The sequence below is a fragment of the Rattus norvegicus genome, chromosome 8 (genome assembly GCF_036323735.1).
Source record: "Rattus norvegicus strain BN/NHsdMcwi chromosome 8, GRCr8, whole genome shotgun sequence".
In the NCBI taxonomy this organism is placed as follows: domain Eukaryota; kingdom Metazoa; phylum Chordata; class Mammalia; order Rodentia; family Muridae; genus Rattus; species Rattus norvegicus.
The window spans coordinates 101,596,661-101,620,324 of NC_086026.1; the positions used below are offsets into that span (position 1 = coordinate 101,596,661).

Consider the following 23,664-nt stretch of genomic DNA (forward strand, 5'->3'; position numbering starts at 1 on the left):
GCCTACACTCATCTGCCCAGGGACGGCATCCCTCACAGTAGGCTGAGCCTTCTTCCATCAATTATCTGTTAATGATATTCCCCCACAGGCACGCCCATAGGACGCTTTGATGAAGGAGATTCCTTAACTGAGATTCCTATGCTCAGGTACATCTAGGTTTGCGTCAATTTGGCAAAAACTACCCCCAGCTCTGTGGTTTATGGCGATTGATTCATCTCATTCTTAGCTATTGCTTAACAAAGCATGCTTTTCAAGTGTGCTTTTCTCAACGATTTAACCTATAAATAGCACGAGAAGTAGAAAAAAATAAATACACATGCACCGTTAAATGTAAATTGACTCTAATGTGTTTTGCCTTTATATTTAATGTATATTTATTACAATAATTATCTCATTTTCATGGGAGCTTTGCTCCTGGGGGATTGGAACTCAAGAAAGCTCTTTTTAATGCTAGAAAAGGGAAGAAAATGGGCTGCACAAAACCACTGTTTCTAGCTAGCTGCCTCTGAGCTGCAGCTGCCCTGGCTCTGCGTGGTACAGCTTCAGTCAGTGAAGATAGCAGTGTGCAGAGATGCTGGGCTGGAGGCTGCAGTGACCGAAGCACTTGTTGCAGTATTTTGGTGATATTTGTGAAGATGCAACCATACGTTGAGAGGAAAATGCAGCCTCAGTGAGCAAGGCACAAGGTAAATATAACTCGAATAATGACCAAAAGAAAAACTTTTAAAGGGGCAAAGGAGTACTTCTTGGGTTAGGGTGAGGTCTCTGAAGATTGTGAATATCTTGCTAGCTTCTCCTTTGGTTCGCTTCCCGTCTCCAGGCACTACCATCCCTCACTCTTTCTCTTTCTGGAAAATTCATGTAAGCCAGAAGAAGGTCTCGAAATGTTATTTTTTTTCCTCCTAGGCTCTCAGAAAAACAGCATCAGAGATTCTAACGGTTTTATTGTTCCTAGCAGACAGATAGTGGCAGAACGAGGCCATGCAGACAGATTTATGTCTAAACACCATTCCACCTGAGTCTTACTGAAGTAAATGTGAGAGAGAGTGAAGGAACGGGAGAACAATAGGCCAGGTAAATGTTCATTTACTTCTTCCATGGGCTGTGCAATCTACCAACTGGAGATGATTTATCCAATGGACAAACGGAGCCACTGAGCACCAAGCTTCCAATACAGTCTTTTCTACTTCATCCGGGTCAGTGAGGGCTCTAGATAAACGCGCTGAGGTACCACATCAGGCATGTTCTGCTAGATGTCTAGGGCTCTTTTCCTCTCTTTCCCATTCTCTAACTTATTACCGTTTGTATTTCTGTCAGAAAGAAAGCAGATTGAAACGTTTCTTACTGCCAGCAAACAAGCATGATACAATTTACTATTCTCATTACTCACAAATGAATATTGCAATAGCCATTACTCTCCTGTTGGAAAGTAACAGGAAAAGGGGGAAATGTAACGTGCATGTGTGAGACAATTTATCGTCCATCTCATTTGAGGACACGTTGTTGATACTAGTCAAATTGTTTTTTTTTTTTCAAAAGAGAATGCGTTTTGTCATATAACTTTCAAAAGGTGGAAATTGATGTTTAATCTTCAAAAATGAGCAGATTATTGAGTTCTGTTGTGATGTTGCACTGAGGTACACGTTCCCCAGAGTGGAGCCATGTCCTCAGATGTTGGTATATTCCACGATGCTATGAACACTGAAAAATTAATGAGTGTCTTCAAATGCATACATTCATGAAATGCCATCTCAAAAGAGGAGGTTTGAGTAGACAGTAAATAAGTGCACGTAGGTGTGGTCTTCGTCACAACTGTCTAGATGAATAGTAGTGTTAATGATACGAAGCCTCGGTTTACATTGAAAAGTTACTTTTCTCCTATTTCACACATAGCTATGTATCTTACAGCTCTGGCAAACAGCAACATATCTCCTGTCTGGTTCCAGACTGTGTTTGTGGATATGGAAAGACATTGAAGACTTAACTTATGAGTAGAAAGGCATGCTTCAGGTCCTACTGATGGGATGATGCTTCCATAGTTTCACATTATAGAAAATCATGCTGTGAGCAAAATTAAAATGAGATTTTTCTATTGATAACTTGTAAGTCCTTCTACATAGAGATTCTCATGTCTGGTCATTACCAGAAAGTCAGAAAATTAGTCATCAATTATTATCACATGACAGTGTGGTCAGAGAAGACGAGAGAAGGGGTACATATGAATGCACTTATGTTTCTAAGATTCTATAGCTAAAATGTTTGCATGCTATGTGCTCATAGGTTAACATTTGTAAATCTCCTAGTGAATAGTCCACTACACTGAACATGTATATATTGAAAAGAATGTGTGGAAACAGCCAGAAGTACTTCTTTTAAAGATCTAGATTTCTATATTCCATACTAACAATTCCATTTCTACGTCTGCTAACACGAAAGCATGCATGACATGTGTGTAGAACCACTGTTTGCATAATGGAGACATTACTATCCATGAAAAGGACAATAGCCAAAATAAATTAGTTCAAAATTACATAGAAAAATAACATTCTTAAAAGTAAGAAAAATAAGTGACTCTTGATATAAATTTAGATTGTATGTATGCATGTGTGTTTATAAGTATTTGTATAGAGGTATACATATAAATACCAGTTTATGTGTACATACATAATTCTTAAGAGCACATGATTTCACAGGAATACCAGAGGAAAAAAAGCCAACCTGCTGAAGAATTACAACAGCCATCTCTTCCAAGCCTTGTTTATGTTCCAAATCTGTAGTCTTTTGTACAACTCTACTTCCCATCTTTTTCCTATATGATTTGGAGAACATTAGAGGCATTTCCTTGTTGTTCTATTTTTCTAACGCCTAGTATTTGTTCTCTGTTACTATGTAGATTTAAATGAATTATCTCCCCTGGTGTAAAAAGAGACTATTTTGACGAGTCCCTCATTTCATTGATGAAAATGAATTCCAAGTATCTCACCATTAAATAACAAGCAGTGTCTCACGAGAGGATTTATTATTGAATAAACATAATTGTAGTTGCCTTTTTCTACATTGTGGGTTCTTCTTTCTTCCACCCCTCTCCACAATTTTTCTTTCACCCTTTTAACACCCCAACAGTAGATAGGAGATAGAAAGGATGGAGAGAAAAGGAAAAAGATTCGTGGATAACATCAGGGCTCAGAAGCAGGTAACATCGTTAGACTACTTTCTGCTGATTAGTAGCACTGACTTCCTTAAGGCAAGTTTGATCTTTGCTGTCAGGATACCTAACTTCTTCTTCTTTGTGCATGACTTCTTTTTTTTTTTACCCTCCAGATTTGATTCCTTTCCCAGTCCATCCCCCAACTGTTCCACATCCCATACCGCCCCACTCACCTCCCTCCCCTAGACTCCACAAGGATGTCTCCACCCCAGCCACCCCACCAGAACACTAAACTTCCTGGGACCTCCAGTCTCTTGAGGGTTAGGTGCATCTTCTCTGACTGAACCCAGACCCAGGAGACCTCTGCTGTGTATGTGCTGGAGGCCTCATCTCAGCTGGTGTATGCTGCCTGTTTGGTGACCCAGTGCCTGAGAGATCTCAGGGGTCCAGGTTAATTGAGACTACTGGTCCTCCTACAGGGTCGCCCTCCTCCTCAGCTTCCTCCAGCTGTTCCCTGATTCAACCAGAGGGGTCAGCAGCTTCTGTTGATTGGTTGGGGGCACATATCTACATCGGACTCTTTCAGCTGTTTGTTGGGTCTCTTGAAGGCGGGCAGTCATGATAGATCTCCATTTTGTGAATGCCCCATACCCTCAGTAATGGTGTCAGGTGTTGGGACTTCCCTTTGAGCTGGATCCCGCTTTGGGCCTGTTGCTGGACCTTCTTTTCCTCAGGCTGCTCTCCATTTCCATCCCTGCACGTCCTTCAGACAAGACAATACGGGTCAGAGCTTTGACTGTGGGATGGCAACACCCTCCCTCACTTGATGCCCTGTCTTTCTGGTCCAGGTGGATTCAGTAAGTTCCCTCTCCCCTCTGTAGGGAATTTTATCTAGCTACCCCCACCCCTCCCTTGAGTCCTGAGAGTTTCTCACTTCCCAGGTCTCTGGTACATTCTAGAGCGTCCTCCCAACCTCCTTCCTCCCAAGGTCGCCTGCTTCCTTTCCTTCTGCTGGTCCTCAGGGCTTCAGTCCGCCTCCTACCCCAATACCAGCTCATGCTCCCATCTCCCCAAACCCCATGCCTTTTCCCTCCCCTGTTCCCCCAATTTGTGGTTGCTTTCTTCTCCCTCCCAAGTGGGACTGAGGAGTCCTCACTTGGGCCCTTCAGCTTTGACCATTTCGAGTTCTATGGACTGTATCTTGGGTATTCTGTACTTTTTTTTTTGGCTAATACCCACTTATTATTGAGAACATGGCATGCATGTCCTTTTGGGTCTGAGTTACGTCACTCAGCATGACATTTTCTAGTTCCATCTATTTGCCTGCAAGACTCAGGATGTCCTCGTTCTTAATAGCTGAGTAGTACTCCACTGTGTAAATGAACCACATTTTCAGTATCCATTCTTCTGTCCTAGGACATCTGGGTGGTTTCTAGCTTCTAGTTATCACAAATAAGGCTGCTATAAACATAGTGGAACATGTGTGCCTCTGGCATGGTAGGGCATCTTTTGGGTATATTCCTAAGAGTGGTATTCCTGGGACTTTAGGTAGATCTATTTCCAATTTTCTCAGGAACCTCCAGATTGATTTTCAGAGCGGCTGTACCAGTTTGCAATCCCACCAGCATTCCCATAGGAAGCTGTGTCCCCAACCACAGCTGACACTTTAAGGATAAAATTCCATTTTCAGTACAGGATGAATTAAATATCTACAGGCTTTGATTAGCTTCTTGAAGCTACCAAGATTTTGTGCTTCCCAATTTCTGTGATCAATCAATCACATTTAATTTACACATAAAAATGAAAAAGTGGGGGTTGGGGATTTAGCTCAGTGGTAGAGCGCTTGCCTAGGAAGCCCAAGGCCCTGGGTTCGGTCCCCATCTCCGAAAAAAAAAGAACCAAAAAATAAATAAATAAATAAATAAATAAATAAATAAATAAATAAATAAATAAATAAAATAAAATAAAAAAGTGATTTGCGTGTATAAATGGTTTGGAATGAGCCCTCCTTTGCTTTTGTTTGTTTGCTTGCTTACTTGCTTGTTTTGTGGAGTGTATGTTGGACAGAAATCACATGGCAAAATAAGGAAGATTGTTGTTCGAACATTTGAACATAAAAAGAATTGTGTTTACAGCCATGGCAGTCTCGCCAGTGATAGGTTGATTTACACTGAGAACTTAACAGTCCACATCAGATTCCAGAACATATCGCACACCTAAATGGTAATATGACAACATAAATGCCGTGCTTACCTATCTCTGTGTTACTTTCAAAGACCTCTCTCAGCCACCAAGTTATGTGACTTTTTCCAAGTAGGTGTTTAACTTTCACGATGGCTTTATCTCCCCCTATTGTCCAAACAGATAAAATCAAACACTCTAGAACCGCAAGGCACTGTGTTTCTGCTGTCTGTAAGCTGACATGAGGCCGCCAGCAAGTATCGGGAGTTTTGTTCATTCTGGTCTCAACAGGAAAAGCCTTTTCACCTGGCTGCCTTTGAAGAGCTACTCAGACTGCCATGGCTTCTAAAGGTAAGGGTACGACTAGGCAGCAACTAAATTTGCCCTCCTTTATTCTATAAATACTAGTGCATGACTAATGGGGTACAATCAGCGAGGCTGGTCCTTTAAAAGCTGTTTTGTATTGCCCTTAACACTGGAATTTAAATTATTTTACCTCAAGATTTATTTTGTCCTGACTTAAAACACATGCACACATATGTGTTAGTCCAAAACAAAACAAAACAAAACAAACAAAAAACAACAACAAAAAGTGAAGGTTCAGGCATAAAATGTGTTTTAATTGCAGGGAAGGTAAACTTAGAAGAAATGTTGTAAAGCAAAATTAGAGTGGGGACATTTAGTTTAAACACAGCAATGGGATTAAATTCCACATAAACATTTTAAAATGTTATTTAAACATTTTAATTGCCCGTCTGATATTCAAAACCATGTGATACACAGCCCAGTGAAGAGCAGAACATCTCAGAGCAGCCTCGACTTGATACACTAGAACCAATATTTTGCTTACAAATTTAAAGTATTTCAAAAACATTTCAGTAATGAATTCAATATAAAAAAACAATCAAAATGGTCACAATATGCAATTTAAGTGAGCAGATCAATTAGGTATATTGGGGGTTAAAGGTACAGCTTTACTCAACTCTGAAAGTATTGAAATGTTTTAATGAAGCAGTTTTCAAAAGAAAGAGATACGGTTCTGTCTGAGGTACTAAGTCACAATCGCAGTAAAATATTTCTCAAACCTGAAATTATAATCTATTTTATTCAATTGTTAAAAGAAATCATTATCAATATCTCTACTATAACAAAGTTTCAGAATGAAGAAGTTTGATTTGAGAACTGAGGGAAGCATTTAAAACTAGTCATGCAAAAAAATGATTCTACAAATGTACACTTATCCTACAAGATTTAAAGAGATGATTCAATCCATGTAATGTATATGCACTCCTCCTTGCTTCATAAAAACATATCTCTGACTGAAATCTACTCAACAAATTAAGTAATCTCTGCGTTTTGCATGCTTATTCTCAGGTGAATCCCTGAGAATCCTAGAAAAAGCTTATAAAGCAATTATAAAATCTATCAGAGAGAGAAATATTGAATTTTAATGTATGTGTGCATAAGGGTCTCTACTTGAAGACAAACAAACACAAACCTTGACAAACATTTCTTGAACACTGGCATTAGCTCTGTCCAGATGCCTCTCATTTTATAAATTGAGAGCAGCAACAGAGTGGCCTGTAAGGGAAAGAGTTGCAGCGTCTGTAAAATATTTATGGTTAGTTATACATTTTTAAAAGAGTAGATAGAAATTCAAAGCCAGATAGCAATTCAAAGGAGTTTCTTATTCATCTGGTGATCGGAGTCTTTGAAGAAAATGTGACTGGAAAGCAATATTATGATTAATCTGCTAAAAAGAAGTGATGTTCTGTAATGAAAAAAACTTAATACTAAACCCAGAGACAAACTTCAGGATAAAAATGAACATCTTATGGCCAGCTAAAATTGTTAGGTCTGTGGCTTGGATAGAACATTTATTACAGACTCAAAGTGACAAGAAGGTGTCATTTAAACAGGAAATTTTGTTTGGACAATTGCCTTATCTTCATTGTTACTTAAAATATATCTGAGGGTATGTTTTTCAAAAATATTTAACAATATGACCATGCCTTACTAATGATATCTGACCTATGAAACTGAATTATCGGGTAGCATCACCTCAGACACTACAGAGTAACAAGGCATCTTAGAAACAAGCCTAAGACAGTCGGACCTGGAGGCCAGCAGATTCAAAGCAATGTGTGTCATCTGGAACCTCTTCACTTGGTAAAGATACATATACTGAATGGCATCCGCTGGGCCGCTGTTAGGTCAGAAACCTAGTAGCTCAGGTCAGGAATACACAGTCCCCTTCCAGACATTGAGTCATGTACTGTGCTGTATTGAAGCGGCATAGTTTACAAGATAAACGTGGAGTTATTTACTGATCTTTTATAAAAGAAAGTGTCAGTAATAGGTAACATAATATTTCAGCAATGTATATAATTGTGGGATTTTCACATGTTCACAAGAAGTAATGTAAGTCCCATGATTTGCTAAATGAGGATTCTGTTATGCAACCACCAACATCAAGAAAGGGAACGCTCGGGGCTGGGGATTTAGCTCAGTGGTAGAGCGCTTACCTAGGAAGCGCAAGGCCCTGGGTTCGTCCCCAGCTCTGAAAAAAAAGAACCAAAAAAAAAAAAAAAAAAAAAGAAAGGGAACGCTCCTCGCAGCTGACAGTGTTCCCCTTTTGGCTAATACTCATGCATCTACATCCATCTCCACATGACCTACACAGGCACATTGTATGTGTAAATGTGTCTTTTGTAGAACAGGATTTTGCCACTGGTTTGTTTTCGGTTTTGTGTTTTGCAAAATGATGACAGTTGCTATTGGCACTGATGCTGGACAAGATGTTTGTGTGTATATATATATATATATATACACACACACACACATACATATGTATATATATACATACATATATATACATATATATATATCATTAGTTCCCCTATGATTTTCTTTTTATTTTCTTTATTGGCATTCCAGTTGTTGAGACCCATTCCTCTTTCCTCTGACCTCTGAGAGGGTGCTCCCTCCCACCACCAGGCCTCCCTCTTCACTGGGGCTTTAAGTCTTTCAAAGAGTAGGTGCATCTTCTTTCACTGGGGCCAAACCAGGCAGTCCTCTGCTATATGTCTGCTGGGGGCCTTGGACCAGCTCATGTATGCTGCCTGGTTGGTGGCTCGGTCTCTGGGAGCTTTGTAGGGTCCTGGTTAGTTAAAACTGCTGGTCTTCCTATGGGGTCTCTCTCCCTTTCAGCTTCTTCAATCCTTCCCCTAATTCAACCATAGAGGTCCCTGCCTTCAGTCCAATGGTTTAAGTATCTGTTTCTGCCTCAGTCAGCTGCTGATAGGGCCTCTCAGAGGACAGCCATCCTAGGTGCCTGTCTGTAAGCACATCATAGCAAAGTAATAGTGTCAAGCCTTGGTCCCCCCTTCCACCCCTCTCCTACCCCCACCCCAACCCCCTGCTATGAGATCAATAACCTCCCACACCCTACAGCATCTCAGAAGGTCAGCAGTAACCAGGGACACAGGTGAGACTCCAGCCCAAATACCCCAATTCCCCTCTGCTTTCCAGATAGTTTTACATAATCTTCCTGGTCTTGCATTCCCCTTTGGAATTCCCTCCCAGGCTCTTTCCCTAAGAATAAGATGTGTTATCCCCTCCCTTTGTGTCTGTCCCAGAGGTCAGGGCTGTGGGGATCCTTGTGGGAAGCCAACTGCTGCTGCCTTATAACTTACAAGCTCTATTACAGTGGAGCCAAAGGACAAGTTTCTTCATTTGTTTAATCCTCAAGCAAGTCCTGTACAGATCTCAAATGCCACAGAGAAATGCAAACTTAGCAACTCGACATCAATATTAATATAAGCCCAGTCAGCTCCTATAACCTTAGGGGCAAATAAATAAATGAGTCAGCTGGCAATTGCCCCTCATTAACACTTCCTGTATGCACAAGCTTAACAAGCTTGTCATTACTAGAATCAATTTATTCCTTTGTCCAAAGGGCCGTTCGTCTGGTGTCTGTGTTCCTTCATCCTTGTACAGACTATGCTTGGGTTTTCTTAATGATGGGAATTGATTATCTCAGAAAGAATCCCAGTACATTTTAAAACTGTATTTGTGATTTAAAGATGCACAAAAGTACCTCAAAATCAGAAAATTTCATAAGTCTGGCACCATTGCTGAAATAAGACTATTATAATTTATTACTAAGTATTTATATGGCACCCCAACTTTACTATGTTCATCAAGAACACTTACTCAAATCTTATACTGCTGTTATAAATGTAGTCTTGGTATCCAAATCTAATTCCTTTATCTCGTTCATGTACATGTGAACTAACATTATTTCTATTGGCGATGAACCACATTGACCATGGTTCATAAAATGTTGTTGCCTAATAATGCAGTCTATTTAGCTTTTAAAAAACACTCCATGACCTTCCCATAGCAGTGGAAACTCCTAATGATGGATATATTCTCAAAATTTTTCATATTGTTAAGCAACATGAAGTTTAACTGTACTTACTTTCATGATGAACCCTATTGTATTTGAAAAGAAAAAGAAAAACTTGGTCACTCACTTTGCAGTGAACCAACAGCTAAGTTTAAAGAACACCATGTTGATGAACCACTTACATTTATAAAACCTTGACACTCTGTGAGGATGAGAACGGGAAACACTGGTCTGTGGAAAATGTATAGTACTAATGAGGGAAATAAGAAAATGATATTCATGAGAACTGTATAAGGAAACAGTCATAGGGGGCTGGGGATTTAGCTCAGTGGTAGAGCGCTTACCTAGGAAGCGCAAGGCCCTGGGTTCGGTCCCCAGCTCCGAAAAAAAAAAAAAAAAGAACCAAGGAAACAGTCATAGAAAGCTATCATTTATAGTTTTAGATACAGATTCTGCCTCTCTGGGCTTACGCATAATATTACGTTGACGAACGCGCAATAAATAGGAAACTTACAGGTCTCAATGTGAAATGACTAAAATTGAAGCCCATCTACTGGCAGCAATATTAATATATATTAATATAGGTTGATATTTCTAAACTAACAAAGTGACCTTCATGCAATTCTATAACTATGCTAAAACACAGAGAATTTGTGAGCTTCCTCAAACTTAAACAGTTTAGCGGTGAGTTTTCCTTATACCATTCAGACTATTAGCTTTACCTAGGGTCTTATCCAGATGCAATTTTGCAAACCTCCCTCCCTAATTTCTGAATCGATAACTGGAGAGAGGCCCCATGCCTATTTAATAGGTCCTTCAGGTGGTCCTGATGGAAAGATGAAGTGTGCCATTCAAAGTGAGACTAAAAAATTAGAGAACATGTCTTCATAAAATAAAAGGCGGCCCCATAATATCCAAAGAAAGGAAACTATGTAGTCAAAATTGGTAGTCAAAATTGAAAAGAAAAATTCAAATCTAAGGCTATGTTTTTATGAGTAGAGAATAACAAAGGCCTGTTACCATTTATTTTACTTTTGTGAGCTATGATTCTTCATTTTTTTTTAAATGCTACTTGTACAATGTATCTGCAGGTCAATTATTTAAGCCAAGTTATTCAACTTTTTCTCCTAGCAATCGCAGCATTCTTCTGTGTTCCTTCTTCCCTGACTGAGAGCATTGAATAGCGAAAATAGAAGAAAATGGAACAAAATGTCAATCAAGGGACAAACTGACATCGAAATCAAATTTAAAAAAAAAGAAAAAGAAAAAGAAAGAAAAGAGATTACATAAAGCAAAAGCAAGCCAAATTTTAAACACACATCAAGTTATTTGTTTTCTCTTGCAGATTCCCAGAACCAAAAGCCTAGAAGTCTGCCTGGTTTTCTTCCTCGAGCTACAAACCCAGATCAAAACTCTCAAGAGGCTTCTTCCAATCCCGGGAAACAAACAAGGCAGCAGCCCCATGTCTCTCAGCCAAGCAGTTTCCTGCCAACAGCCATTCTCCCTCCTGGTCTAGAGTATCTAAGCCAGGTTTGCATGCTTCCCGTTTCTACTAGAGTGTTTTCCTTAAAAGCAAATCAAACTCAGTTTCTTGTTGTTCAACCAGTAACTTAATGGAGTCCAGAGTGCATGGCAAATCGTGAAGTTCTAAAGTACTTAGTGATTTCTATTGTTTTGAAAGAGTTTTAGTCCACCTCTCCTTGTTTACTTGACAGAGTGACAAGACTAAACAGTCTTGACTTTGTCATGTCACACGTTTATCTGCCTTCTGTTCATGGCTCAAGGTGTGGAGATAGATATGCTCAAGGAATTATCAGACAAACCAGGAACGGCTATAAAATTAAACATTTATTACAGTTGCTGTGGTCAAGGCGCGTAAGAAGCATTACATCTATCCCCTGTCACTCAAACATTTTGTAAGTTAGTGATCCAACAAACAGAAAATAAAAAAAAAGAATGTTGATTTTTAAAGTGCAAAGCAGTATACCAACGCCAGGAAAACACACATGTCTACAGGGGAAGGCAGTGGTGGAGGCTTCTGAAAAGAGACTTTTCAGCAAATCTCAAAAGTAGTGCGAAAGTTGAAGGGACAGCGAGTTACTGTCTTCTGATGTTTGTGAATCTCCAGGCCAACCTGCTTTAATGATCATATCAGTAGTAAGTATAGCTGCTGTTGTAGCGTTAGCAGAATGGACAGTGCTTCGAGCCTTGTAATATCTCCGTCACGTGGCAAATAAGTCGCCATTGCTGTTCATAGATGGGTACATTGTTGTTTTAGCAGATTTTCCTACTCAAGATTGAAAAGACTGCTACACTAATATTGAAATGTCAGCACATATGCCACCATACTTGCCCGTTTGGCATTCCTTCAAACATAAAGTCTATCTCTTTTATCAAAATCAAATCTCTGTGTTAATTCCCTTAAGGTACAAGAGATTTCTGTTATGCCTGATAGGGTTTAAGCTGCATGTAGCATATGTTGCTTGGAAAATGTTTATAATTGCAGATGCCTTCTCCAGAAACCCACTGGCAGACAAATGTTCTATAGAGACTGGTGAGCGCAGGAAGCTAGGAAACGGAGCTGGAAAAGCTAACCTACCATCCTCCATCTGCAAAAAGGATCAGCTGTAATAGCTGACTAGAGTTGATTAACTGCTGCAAGCTGTTTGGGACTGTTGTCAGACAAGATTTTGCCAGATATAAAAGTGATATACCAGCGCCAGAGGGCTGGGGTTTGATGATCACATATGGCCACCACATACTCTTCATCCACCCATGAAGGATGACACACCCTGGCCAGATGCTTGACATGAATATGTGTCCTAACGTTCAATAAATAGACTTAAGTCCTCAGGAGCTCCTGTTCTAAATGCAGTACATTTTCTTAAAACATACCCTTGCTAATATTTTTCAGAAAACACAACATTCCTTAAATTGTTAATATTTTACTTCTAATGGGTATAACTTACTTATTTTGTTAAATGACTTTGTGTTAACATTTCTATTGAGAATATAATTTTTCCTCACAAAAATATATCCTGGTTATGGTTTTCCCACCCTCTACTCCTCCAAGTTCCATTCCATTCCCCCTCCCTTCCATATCTACCCTGTTTATATCCTTCATTAGAAGACTAATGGCATTCTAAAGGATTATAATATAATATGATATGTTATATGATATGATAAAAAAACAAAATACATAGGAATTTAAAAAAAACAAATAGTAAACAGCCTAAGAGAAAGCACAAGAAACAGAGACCCACTCATACATTTGCACACTCAGGAATCCCATAACAAACATTAAACTGGAAGCCATAGTATATACACAAAGTGTGTGTGTGTGTGTGTGTGTGTGTGTGTGTGTGTGTGTGTGATAAAATCTTTTTAAAGGGGGAAAATCCCTGATATGACATATTAGACAAGGAACCGCCAGAGATGTCACTGAGTTCATTTCCTGTTGACCATCTACTGCTGGGCATGCAGCCCACCCTTAAGAGAGGAGTATGTTTCCTCAGTGAGACTCCCTTGGAGAAAAGTAGATTTTCATTTGCAAGTGGTTATCAATTGGAGAATGCTTCTAGGCTAGGTTAGGGATGGGGAAATGTGTTTAAATCTCCTTTGAGCTCTAGGACACCACCTGGGCAGGCCCGTGCAGGTCCTGTGCACACTGCTTCGGTCTCTGAGTTCATATGTGTCTCAAACGCATTGATTTAGGGGCCTTGTGTCTTGGCGTCATCCATCTCCTCGGGCTCTTACACTCTTTCTGCTTCCTCCTCCTTAGGGATCCCTGAGCCCTGAGCAGAGGGATTTAATGGAGAGATCCCATTTAGGGCGGAGTATTCCAAGGTCTTTTGTTTTCTCCATGTCTGGGTCTCTGCTATATTCGTTCCCACTTGCTGCAGGAAGAAACATCTCTAATGATGGCTGGTTAAAGAACTGATCTGAACGAAGCAGAACAACATTATGAGTCACTTTGTTGCTGTGTGCTTTTTTAAATTTAACAACAGTAGCATTTGGTTTTACCTTCGGTCCCTGGGCTATGTATCTCAGGTTCTTGGTCACCCAAGATGTGGCCAAGTTAAGGTACTTACCATAACTCAGACACTAACCCTGACCCCTGGGGTTCCATTGCTAATTTGATTCTTCTCAGAGCTAATGACCATATTCTTTCTGAAGTTTCTTTCCTCAGCTTTCCTCACATCACTCCATTTCCTGCAAGGAAACAGAACTACTGCCGTATGGTCAAAATGTACTCCACTTAAAGATCCTTTTTTGTTATTGTTCACATGGTTTTAGAGTGTCTCAAACCATAAACGAATTCTAGGAGAAATATTTGCCTTTTTAAAAGAGGCCACATTGTATTCTTTCATCTCTGATAAGACAGTAAGAGGAAATGTTCTACCTTGTGATATACAAGGAAAATGAAAGAAAAAAAAAACCCACAACCTCCAATTTCCTGGAGTCATGGATTAATAATCAACACCATACGTTACCAAAATTGCCTTGTCTTCAAGATTCCTGTTGAGTTTACATATATGACTAGAGAATACAGGGAAAACAACTTCAAGATGGGATTTAAATTAAGCATTAGAACTCAGTGATCAGCAATTCAGTAAAGGCTCACGATTTGGCTTTCATGGAGCTAGGCGTGGGGAGGATTAAACTACAAATACAAACAAATGAGGCTTCTCTAAAACAAATATTTTATACTTCATTTGCAAAGGTAATATGTGGGCTGGTCAGATGCCTTGAAGGTAATGATCATCACTGTAAGCCTAGCAGCATGAACCCCAGAGTCCACATGAAGAACAGAAGCAACCCCTAAAATGTGTCCTCTAACTATGACATGGGCCCTGTGGTACGTGCAGCACACATTGTGTGCACAAACACACCCAACGATAGCCCATAAATCCCTAAACTGGAATTGAGCCGCATGCTTCCTTTTTAATTACCTAGGCCCAAGGTTGTGGCCGATATTGGACAGCAGAACACTTTCTCTACTTCAGTTCACTTTCTGTTGGTGTCTGAATGTTTCCTGTTGTCCCTGATCTGAGGAAAATAAGGATTAGGACTATTTATAAAACATCATCTTTCACCTTAAACAGATATTTATTCCTTGAAAGCAGGGGGCCACCTGAGTCAGTGGACATACAGGGACTGGAAGAAGCTGGATATTCAATACTCATCCTGTGACTTCAGAAGAGATGTGAGGACATTTTAAAATGTTGTTGCTCACACCTTATTTTAAAATCTTATAGTCTCACTCCCCTTTTCATTATCATATAGTATAAACACTGTTGCTCTTCTTACTCTCGGCTCTTCTGCCTTGGGACTTTAAGAGTTCTGTAAATTATTAGTTGAACAGTAACATTTGATGAAGACAGCTCATGCATCCTATAAACAAGACATGGCCTCATAGAAGAATTATAGGGTTATGATTTGAGTAATGAAGTCTTCCTTATCTAATTTGTACTTTAGTTGAAACACGGTGCGTAGTTTTTCGTTGGCCTAGAATAAAAGGTAAGTTGATTTTGTTCTCGGAGTTTGCTTTGGTTTCTGTGGCAACGTCTTTGCCTTATACATTGTGAGTGTTCAAAATGTTTTAATAAATTTGACAGGCTTCATGTGGCAGAGTAAGGGCCGTGATGGAATGGTTTTCACTTCCTTTGTATCATCCTTTTCAGCTGGACCTGATAATCATCCATCAGCAGGTAGAACTTCTTGGGAGTAAGTACATCAGATTCTGCATTTATTTAAAGTTCTGAAAAGGCGTTGGTGTTCAGAAGTTTCCTTACATCTAAAATGTTATAAACAATGTATAGAATTAGATCAAATGTTTTCTTGACCTATTTTTAAAACAAAACTAAATTTATTAATTTTAAAGAAAGTATAAGTGTAAAATAAGTCTTTGGTAATGGTGACATTTAAACTCTAATAAATTTAATCTTAAAATTACAATCAATAATTAATATCCCATGGATATTAATCACTAAAATTTCTTAACATTCTAACAAGGGAAATCACAGTTGAGGGCATACTAAAATTTCATCAACACAAATGCTACTGCTTTATTGCTTCCCAATTGACTCAACAAAATATGCACACAATTCATCAATAGGAAATATGTGTAAGGATGGTTGATTTTATTTCAAATTGCTTGAGGGCTTTCTGTTTATAAGGTCCTATATTACTGCAATAGCTATCAGAATGAAACTGGTTGTGAATGTGAGGAGAAGTTGTAGATATTGTAATAAATGCTACTGTGAATTGTCTCAATAACTTGCAGAAAAAAATAATAGGGTTATTATCTGAGTAAGGAGTCCATCTTGCACATTTTGTTCTTCGGCTGAAAGGGGGTAGAACGTGCTTGTCCATAGCTCTAGAATAACATTTGTTAAGTTGTTAGTTTTGTTCCCAGACTTTGATTCCTCAGGCTATGTCATCAAAGTTTAGAACATGGAGACAGATGTGTCTGAAGCTGAGACTATAAGCTCAGTCACTCTGCCCTGACACTATGCTCTGTTAGTACTCCTTGACTTTTGACAAGTGCTGAAACCAATCAAAGCGTGTCTTCACAAGATGTGTGTTCACGACAGTGATACTCGGCACTGAGACCTCCAACAAATATGAGATCAAAAACAGCTCGGGACAAAGAATTTACTTTGCAGTGGAAGAAAGCATCTGTTTTAATCGTAATGTGTGCTCCACGCTGCGAGCCTGCACCCTGAGGATCACAGACAACTCGGGTCGAGAGGTGATTACAGTGAACAGGCCCCTAAGGTGTAACAGCTGCTGGTGCCCTTGCTACCTACAAGAGGTTGGTCGCTGCCCCTTGGCACCTTTTCTTTTTAAGATTATTCCTTTAAGTAGCACTCATCTGGAACTCCAAGACAGTAAACCTTACAGTTGTTTGAATTTGTATCTTTCATTTTAGGGTAAGGAAAACATGAAGATTTGGGGAGGCATGTTTTCCATTTGTAACCTGAAACTATGATAGCTACCATGAGATTAAATGGTAAAAACAGCTCATGCATCCTAGGAATGAGACATAGCCTCCTGGCTTGTATATTAACCAAATAATTGTAATGTCTACAGTTCTCACCACTACACAAATACAGTCATCTTTGACAGTACCAATGCCAGGAGAGGCCATGACACTTAACCTTGTCTACTGTGTACTCCTCTCTGGGTGTTATTATTCTCAGAATGATAATGAGCATTGCACATTTAATAAACCCATGGTATGCAACAGAGTGACATCACTCAATTATTTTATTTTGAAACAGAATGGATTGTTATTGTTAATAGAATTATAACAATAACTGTCATTGATGTAGACATCTAACTCAATTTGATCTGAGTTCTCTGTGAGCTAGGAAAATGTGGTTTCATTCTGCAGAATACACACACACACACACACACACACACACACACGCATGTGTACGCATGAGTGCACATGCGTGCATGTATACATATATATATATATATATATATATATATGGAAAATGCTAAATATATCAGTGAAATGAACTTTATCAATCCATGACAAAATACAAAATCTCAACCGAAAACATCACTTTGCACCCTAGTACAAAATGTCAGAAGAAAACACTGTTTTACATCCTAGAAATGTATATGTATAATGGCTTTTATAATGCAACAGTTATTTCTTAACAAATATTGTATAGATATATGTTGGTATTCTGTGATTAAGGAATTATAATTGTAGAAAATCTGATTTTATTACTATTTTCTGTTACAGCTAGAAATCCAAGCCCCCCCTGGGACTATAGTTGGTTTTGTTGCACAGAAGTGGGACCCCTTTCAGCCCAAATTCACAATCCAAAATGCAAACAAAGAAGATATTTTGAAAATCGTTGGTCCTTGTACAACCTGTGGCTGCTTTGGCGATGTGGACTTTGAGGTATGAATGACAATTGCTTAGGTCCTGAATTCTTGCAAGGCAATTCAATTTATAAATCATCGATATCATAAAGTACCCCTTAAATATATTTTGAGAATTGCATATTAGTATAATAAATCATGTATCCATGCTTACAGTAATAACCATTACTCCAGAGATTCTAAGTCCATTGGGTTTTGCAAAGCTAATGCTATGACAATAGATTAGTCCGTAGCCATTTTGTTTGTCATAGATCACTGCACATATTATTAAAAGAAGCATTAACAAATTAAAATGAGAATTATAAAATTAAAATTCTTGGTATATTTGCTAAATACAGTGATAAACTACTATATCTCTTACCTAAAACAGTAAATCTCTTGTTATTTTTAACTTAAGTCTTATGCATCAGGCACATATATATATGTATATATATGTATATATATAAAATAGAGAGACAATATCATCACAATATCATCATTTTTATATAACATATATTGTGATTGTTAAAAATCACAGTAGTCCTGTGTTGGATGAGGTTGATTCATGGGGAGTTAAGGCACAGGTGGGACAAAGTGTATGTGAATGTTATCTTTGCCCTTTCTGTTGGCTTGGATGGACATTGAACCCCATTCAAGTCTCATTCAGAAGCATACTTCACTAGAGTGTCACTATATAAAGCTGGGTTTGTAAGACTTGCTAAGCTTCTTTCATAAAATACTGTAGGTTTAGGGAACCGAACAGTAACATGAGCCATTTCACATTTAGCCTGTAACAGCATATGCTTTGCAACAGATTATGCTAACTGTACATCAAAGGCAGGGGGAATTTACATTTAAAGCACCTGTTTTCATTATTCAAACATATCCCACCTATGTCTGTTTTCAAGACATCTGAAGGGGTCTCCAGACCTGGAGAATACAGACTTTGTTAGGTGACTTGTCCTAGGCTCAGTGTTCTGGAAGGATGTCACACAGCTTCCTAACACTATGATTGAGTAGGTTTTTAACATTCGGGTTTCGTATTCACGTTATAGCCGTGTCCTAAGAAACCATCCCTATTTTCTATTTTCTGTCACCACACAGAAAGTGAAGCTCCATATTAAATAACTGTCCGAATGAAAAACAGGATAAAGAAACAAATTGATAAGTCAGAGGCAGATCTCTCACTTAATAGGCATGGTAGACTTCAATGTCAGACTAGCATCAGTCTCCTGTTTATACACTAGCTCAAAGTGACATATAATACTCAGGACTGGTTAGACCTGAGTGAGTTAAAAGGGTCTGAGTATAACATAAAAATATACTTTGACAATGTATTATTTTTATAAGTTTTAATAATTACATAATTGATACATTTTTAAAGTTTATTAATTACACGTAGAAATGATTCACTCAAATAATTTAAAAATACCTTTGTGCATGTGAGCACATGTACAAATACAGTATATGTACTTTCCATACATATTTTATAAGGGCAAATTCTGGTTTAAAATCTGAATATAGGTAAAGACATTAGCTTCATGCTTAGCTACATAACTAAGAGATGCATGTGCTGCCATCTTGTGGCTGTCTGGCCTTAATTATTTACTCCATCTGCATAGAAAATGAAAATGAAAACAGATTATAATGGTCCAGAAACTGTGATATCCTGACGTTTTTGACTACTATGGAGGTAAATGTCCACACACAGGAGAGAACAACACAGAGCGGTCACTTGGCGGTGGTGAATAATACTGTGGTTCAAAGTCATCGTGAGAAAAACAGCAAGAAGTGTCAACCATCTTTTTCATCTGCAAATATCATTATTATTATTATTATATTGTTATTATTTTATTATTATTAATTTTGCAAAGGTGAAAACTGTTGATGAAAAGGTTACAATTGGGAAGATCTCCAAGTACTGGTCGGGATTTGTCAACGACGTGTTCACAAATGCTGACAACTTTGGGATCCATGTTCCTGAAGATCTCGATGTGACACTCAAAGCAGCCATGATTGGTGCTTGCTTTCTCTTTGTAAGTTTGATCTTAGCTGCGTGGGTGAGTTTTGCCCTTACAAGCCAGACTGCATAGAGCGGATCCTCCTCCGCACAGTCTTGACCTCCTGAGGCTGCTTTATACACAGGGGCATTTCAAGATATGATCATCCTCCTTTGGAAATCAGAATTTATGTTTTGCTCATGCTAGGAATACAGGAGTCAAGTAACATCTTTGCCAAACTGCTTGAGTAGGTCCTACCTAAGGTCTTCCCCATTGTGAACATTTTGAACTCACAGAATCCAGAGGTTTTGTCTTCGCAAGCAAACCAATATCTTTTCTCTTCCTTCTGTTATTCAGGATTTCAGACCTCAAGCTGAACAATTATTTAATTTATACTGCTTTTGAATAAAGTCAGCCCTATTCATTTTGTCTACTTAGAAAAAATTAGCTAAAAGTAATCCCATAGTTTTATCTTTAAAGGACACAGAGAGTTAAGCATAAACACAAAGTATTTATTCTATTCTCCATTCTCTTTCATTCATAATAATCCATCCCTTCCTACTTACATTATCCATTTTTGGTCATTCCACACTTCAGCATTAACCTTTCCATGCACAGACATGAACACAAACATTCACACATATATGCACACTCACACACATTCACAGAGAGACAACAAGCACATACACAAAGGCAAGCACATACAGAGGCATACACTTATGCACACACATAGGAAAACACATTCTCACACAAACACACGTTCACGTACCCTGTCTCGAGGGTGTTCACTCGATCTTTCTGATCAAGCTGTTCACTAAGTTCTCATATTAAAATTATCATCTGTCATCTTCTCTGCTGACCCATTTTGTCAACAAGTTGCTGCCAAGATGGTATTATTGAACAATAGCTATTTTCTGGATCTTAAACCTTTTGTGGTTTTTCTTTTCGGTTATTTTGAGAAACCTCTAAATATTTGTGATTTGACAACTGTGCCTCCCATCTTCGCCTCGCAGTCTTTTAGAGATTAATGTGTTATAGCAGTTTGATTAGCTTCCACTCAATATGTAGTATGTTGTACAATCTCTGTACGGCACGCAAGCCTGTATGTTCTTAGTTCTTACCTGGCTACACAAAGCCAGTGCCTGAACATGGCATTTAATGAGTCCTCTGTGTTCAATAAACTCAAAGACTAATCTACATGAATAATCTATATGAATAGATAACTTTTAAACTCCAGCAACTATGAGACTCATAAACTTAACTATCAATAGAAACTACTCCCATTAATTTTGTTAAATCATAACCTTATCATACCTTTGCAATTTTCCCAATGTACGTTTTGAGACAGCTTTGCAAATGGATCTCTAAAGTAAATTAAAAACATGTTGAAGGTGATGCCTGTTACAACTGCTTCCTCTGCCTTCTAATGTTTACATTTGAATTCTACTGTCTTGCCCAACCCAAAATTTTGATTGGTGCTATTAGGACTACTTAGATTTAAGTTGATTACATGCTTAAAAGTCAACATGTGAGAATCATGAGCCTTAAAACATTATAGTTTTTCTTATTCCAATAAATCATGCATGTCTGAAACACCACTGGGAACATCGTAGCCTCACATCATCAAAGCTGGCATACCAAGCTCTTGATCCTAATTGTTGCCTCTTTTATAAATTTATTCATATTCACTTTATTTATTTGTAGGATTTTATGTTCTTTGAACATTCGCTTGCTGGATTATAACAAGCACGATGGCGAAAACAATAAAATATGCAAAACGCATTTCAGTAAGTAAAAGGCAAGTTTAAGTGATCTTCCTTTGAAGATGTCTGTGTTTGACACTATCTAATTCTTTTTCATTTTCTTCTAGATGTCCCTTGGGCTCTGAGTTTCACTTCTGAATGGTCTGAATGATTTGATTTTTTTATAACTAAATGTTAATTATTATATTTATTAAAACACGGTTTAATGAGACAATTACCTGGTTGTGAATGCACGATAGCTAAATATGCAATTACCACCGCGAGTCCAAGGTTACTGTGAGAGATTACCATTCTCTTTTTATTCTTTTGAAGTCACTGCAATGGTAAGCATGAAAGATGAGAGCTAAGGCATGCAGCATCACTGATGGGAATTCAGTGTTTAGAGAACACTTTGAAGTGTTGCTGGTACTACAGGTGGTTACTAATCAAAAGGCTCGGATTTCTAAAATATCTTTTCAAAAGTAGCTTCTTTTGACTTTCTTAAATTTTATTTCTTTTTTTTTAAAAAAAGTCTCGTGTATTCTTAACGAATTAAAGAATAAATGTTATTTTATAACACACTGTTCATAGTCTCTGAGAGTCTCCCATTTCCAAGACTACTTTAATTTTCTTATTGTAGTAAATATATTTTACGTATAGTGACAAAGTTGGGGACTGAGTAAACAATATGTGTAAAGATCTGGAGGAAGATGAATAGCTTCCATTTGTTCAAGTAGCAGAGGCACAATCATATTCCGTAAGACAATTAATTAAAACACTGAGCAGATTCATGCCAGAAATTTAAATAGCCGTATAGATAGACTCTAAATTAGTGAAAGCAGTCTTCTTTGCCAGGATTTTATCTAACGCCTAGAAAGTCTCTGCCAGTTAAGGGATCTGAGACTTCAAAATGATAAATGGACAATTCTCGAACTGAAAACAAAAACAAAAGCACGAGAGTCAGACCTGAGTCCATATGGCAGTGCAGAAGTAAGGACACACAGTAAATGTAGCCAGTTGAGAATTGACACCATGCTGGGGAGCGTTCCTGATCCCCCCACCCCACTTTTCCATATGCCTCCAAAGCCCTACAATCAGGCTTCTCCTCCTGAACATTCCAAAACAGGGTTGAACTGGGGAACAAATGTTCAAATACACGGACCTATGGGGGACATTCTCATCCAAACCACCATTTGCATTCAAGACCACACAAAATCATGACCCATCTCAACTTCATCTCCCCCCCCCCACTTCAAAAGAAATTTCTTAATTGGACTGAAATTAGTGTGCAGTATGTGATCTTCACAATTTTATTAAAGATATGTCACACTGTCTTGTTGATATTCAAAAACCAGCCTTTGCTTGACTAAATACAACTAATGCTGGTTTTAATTGTTAACGACAGAAATGATAAGTTATCAATCAGATCTCTCCAAGAAGGGCTAGAGTTTTGTATTTCCAGACCCAGGAAGGAAAGTAATTCGGTATACATAAACAGAGCTGTCCATTCGAACATAGAGGAAAAGAAGTCAACAAGAGATAAGAGCATTTAGAAAGTAGAATTCTTGCCAATTGAAAGAGAAAGCACAAAGTCTGTGAGTCAAACAGGCTGGGCAAGTCTGATAAACACAGGAAGACCGGGACTGGAGTCATCAAGTGGAGATACAATGCCAATAGGTTAAACAGAGTACTCTTTGTAACCCATAAAACCTTGAAGCAAAAATCTAAAACCTTCCTATGACCCACCAGTATTTTCCTGGGAAGGAGACATTTTAACTGGTGCAGTGATATGTTCCTATAATCTTGGTGCTTGGGAAACAGGAGAACCTGAAGTTTAGAGCAAATATATTATAGAAAACTCACAGACAAGCCGTGTCAATCACCTAAGCAGGGACCATAACACACAGTGGAATGCAATCGGACATTCTGAATGTAGTAGCGTAGTGAATACAGTACTCCCCTAGCACACGCAAGGGTGTGGGCAATGATCACTAGCACTGAAATTTGAGAATAAAATTAAGAAAAGAAGTCAGAACATTTACTAGACAGTCCGAAAAGCCAGGTGACAGCTGGGAGCACACATTCACAGCTCACTAAAATTCTGCCTCACCTGAGCCTCAGTACACCTATGGATTCTTATATTTGTAATCTTTACTACCAAATAACAAATGTTGAATATTTTCGTAATTTGACAGCATTGCTATTTTTATGTATTTTTATGTGCTTTGACATTTTCCATATATATATATATATATATATATATATATACTGTGTACCACTTGAGTGCCTGGCTCCCAG

General features: G+C 38.4%; 1 protein-coding gene across 1 annotated transcript; it reads left to right on the forward strand.

Annotated features, from left to right (window-relative positions):
- Positions 1–546: 546 nt before the first annotated feature.
- Plscr5 (phospholipid scramblase family, member 5) lies at positions 547–21,911 on the forward strand. The gene is made up of 9 exons (NM_001191999.2): positions 547–686; positions 5,513–5,680; positions 11,086–11,270; positions 15,425–15,467; positions 16,337–16,557; positions 17,503–17,664; positions 19,499–19,660; positions 21,329–21,411; positions 21,495–21,911. Exons 2-8 carry the CDS (start codon positions 5,668–5,670, stop codon positions 21,365–21,367), a joined length of 825 nt encoding a protein of 274 aa, NP_001178928.1. The 5' UTR covers positions 547–686; positions 5,513–5,667; the 3' UTR covers positions 21,368–21,411; positions 21,495–21,911.
- Positions 21,912–23,664: the final 1,753 nt, after the last annotated feature.

Excerpts from the sequence above, each read along its gene's own strand:
- Plscr5 (NM_001191999.2), top strand. Across the intron at positions 15,468-16,336 it reads GCAGGTAGAACTTCTTGGGA|TGATACTCGGCACTGAGACC; the intron begins GTAAGTACATCA and ends TGTTCACGACAG. Across the intron at positions 17,665-19,498 it reads TTGGCGATGTGGACTTTGAG|GTGAAAACTGTTGATGAAAA; the intron begins GTATGAATGACA and ends AATTTTGCAAAG.